The sequence below is a fragment of the Glycine soja genome, chromosome 18, assembly GCF_004193775.1.
Source record: "Glycine soja cultivar W05 chromosome 18, ASM419377v2, whole genome shotgun sequence".
NCBI lineage: Eukaryota > Viridiplantae > Streptophyta > Magnoliopsida > Fabales > Fabaceae > Glycine > Glycine soja.
The window spans coordinates 37,495,068-37,497,646 of NC_041019.1; the positions used below are offsets into that span (position 1 = coordinate 37,495,068).

At 31.9% G+C, this 2,579-nt stretch overlaps 1 protein-coding gene across 1 annotated transcript; it reads right to left on the reverse strand.

Moving 5' to 3' along the window:
* Positions 1-569: 569 nt before the first annotated feature.
* LOC114397212 (F-box protein At4g09920-like) lies at positions 570-1,839 on the reverse strand. The gene is made up of 4 exons (XM_028359311.1): positions 1,129-1,839; positions 886-1,026; positions 758-796; positions 570-659 (listed from the first exon to the last, which is right to left on the reverse strand). Exons 1-4 carry the CDS (start codon positions 1,837-1,839, stop codon positions 570-572), a joined length of 981 nt encoding a protein of 326 aa, XP_028215112.1.
* Positions 1,840-2,579: the final 740 nt, after the last annotated feature.

Consider the following 2,579-nt stretch of genomic DNA (forward strand, 5'->3'; position numbering starts at 1 on the left):
TTAATATTCCTTTAAGTTTTATCTAAATCCTGAAATAACATAGACCCAAATTTAAAATTTTGTGAGCCACTAAAAAAAATCCTGAAATTATAATTTTGATTTAATTATTTTGATGCGACAATTGTTAACTAATCTTAGGAATTATATTGTGATATGCACTTTCTTCTTTTCAATTACAATTTGCATAACAAGAGGTAAATTACATTTAATGACGTTTGATTTAACCTTGCTATAACACTCATGATTAAGTTGAAATGTCAATGTGGATGTTGCGTACACGGGCATATTAATATAATTAAAAACATATTACCTTCTGTAAGCCAATTTCATTGAGGCACAAACATATAATTAGAATTCAAATCCTTCATTTGTGTAGGTGTATACATAAGTGTTTGTTAAATTGAAAAAAGAACATAATGAAAAGACCATGTTCAAGTTCGTCAAAACCAACACCACTGCATCTGGTACTAGTCAAAAGCAACACTACTTAGGAACTAGGAAGCCTAATAGAATGTCATTCAAAGGATAATTTACACGTGATTGAAATCCTTGGACACGATGATAATCTTTTAATCATTTGGAACTTTGCCGCTAGAGGTGAGAAACCAGTACTGCAGATTGTGAAGGCGCATAAAGCTCTTGCATTCTGCATAATATATCTTGCAAATTGAAATTCACACTCCCATCCTTCATATTTTTGGAAACGGCATGTTTTAAGTTTTGACGAAAGACATTTGGGAACAAGATGTGAATATACCCAATTTTCATCATTACTGGTTTTGTTGAAAGAATTTCCCTGTAAAGAATAAACACCACATGAAATGTCTTAAAAACACAATGCATCAATTTAAACCTTATCAATCGTATTCTCCAAACTCAACAAACCTTATCAATCACAAGAATCTGAAGATTGGGACAACAATGCAGCAATTTAAGCAACCAATCCCAATAATGGGCGTCAACGATAAGCTCCAAGTAGGTTAAATTAACAAAAGTGAAAAGCCCGACGAAAGTAGTCCGCAGTTGCTGCATTAGTCAAAGTAGCTGCATTAGCCAAAAGCAAAAGAAATTTGAATGACATCTCTTTTTGCCAGTAGTTTCAGTAAGCATCAAGTTGGTATATATTACCACAACATCAGTGCGGAGAAACTTGACGTTAGATAATGTTGGTAACTGAATACAAGCTAAATAAGCAGAATCACTAATATCTACTCTGACAAGTTTGGACAATCTCAACTGGTCACCGCCATGACAATAAGAACTGGTAACTCGCAGAGAACTGATAAAAAGATCTTCAAGAACTGGACATGCAGCAAGAATTTCAACAAGACATCTACATTCTCGTAAATGAACCATCTTCAGATGCAGTGTTTTAAGTGATGGGAAATCACAAGATGAAATCCCTCTAAGAGTTGGCCCTGACAACTCCAGAACCACAAGATATCTGCTACTGAGAATCGAACACGACAAAGTAATCAACGGATTGAGGGAAAGACTTACATGCTCAGCTCTGTGTTCTATTGCAGTCATTATCCATGTGCTTACAGTATAAACGTCACAAAAGGAACACGCAAGGATAAACCTTTTGATGGGTTGTGCCACATCTCGGCGGAGCATAACTGTGTAAACAGATTGAACTGAACGATACCAGTAGAAGAACGTTCGCTTTTGCAAATAACTTTCATCGTTGAAGTCGAGAGTGGAAACTGAGCGCCATAGAGGGCCCCATCGCTTAGAAAGTATACCTGTGGCAACAGCTTGTTTCGTTGGCAGAAAAGACAGGATGTGACAAAGGAGTTCGTTCGGTAAAGAGCTAATCCGATCTACCGTTGGAGACATTTTCTCCATTCAACTGACGCAGTGAACAGAGAGGAAAAGAAAAAGGAGAATAAGAACTCTGTGTGTCTATATATACTCATTGTTAATAAGTTTGTTATCTTTTCAAATAAGTATCTCAACAAAATTTAATTTAAATAATAATTTGTGATTAGATAATTATATAAAATTTTTTTATATTGTTAATTAGTACATAAACATTCATTAAACAGAATATATCATGTGAATTTAAGAACAGTGAAGTTGATCCCACATAAAACAAGAGTATTCAAAATTACAAATGATCAACAATAACTGTTATATTAAAATAAAATCTACATATAGATTAAAATATTTTAAATTTTAATTAAAATTTCATGTAACTATAAAATATTTAAAAGATTTATAAAAAATCTCTAAAAAATCTAGATTATTATATCTTATAATACCTTAAACCTCTTGATTTTTATTTTATTTTAGATCAAAGTTTCCAACGCATTTGAAAACTATCCAAAACTTTTCATTTTTGTTTTTATTTTTAAAATCTACCAATTAATAATAAATCAATTTTTAAAAAATATTACGAGATTGAGTATCGTTAATTACTCGATTGAATAACGAAGTAATGTTTTTCTTCACCTTGTTAATGATTAAAAACAACATAAACCACTGCTATTAATTTTAAAACTAGATTTTTGACCCATGCATTATACAGAGTTAACAAAGTATTTGAGAATTTTTGTTTGGATTTTATTTTATACCTA

Excerpts from the sequence above, each read along its gene's own strand:
- LOC114397212 (XM_028359311.1), bottom strand. The coding sequence starts at position 1,839 with ATGTCTCCAACGGTAGATCGGATTAGCTCTTTACCGAACGAACTCCTT. Across the intron at positions 1,027-1,128 it reads TTCTCCGCACTGATGTTGTG|CAACTGCGGACTACTTTCGT; the intron begins GTAATATATACC and ends TGACTAATGCAG. Across the intron at positions 660-757 it reads CCAGTAATGATGAAAATTGG|ATATATTATGCAGAATGCAA; the intron begins GTATATTCACAT and ends TCAATTTGCAAG.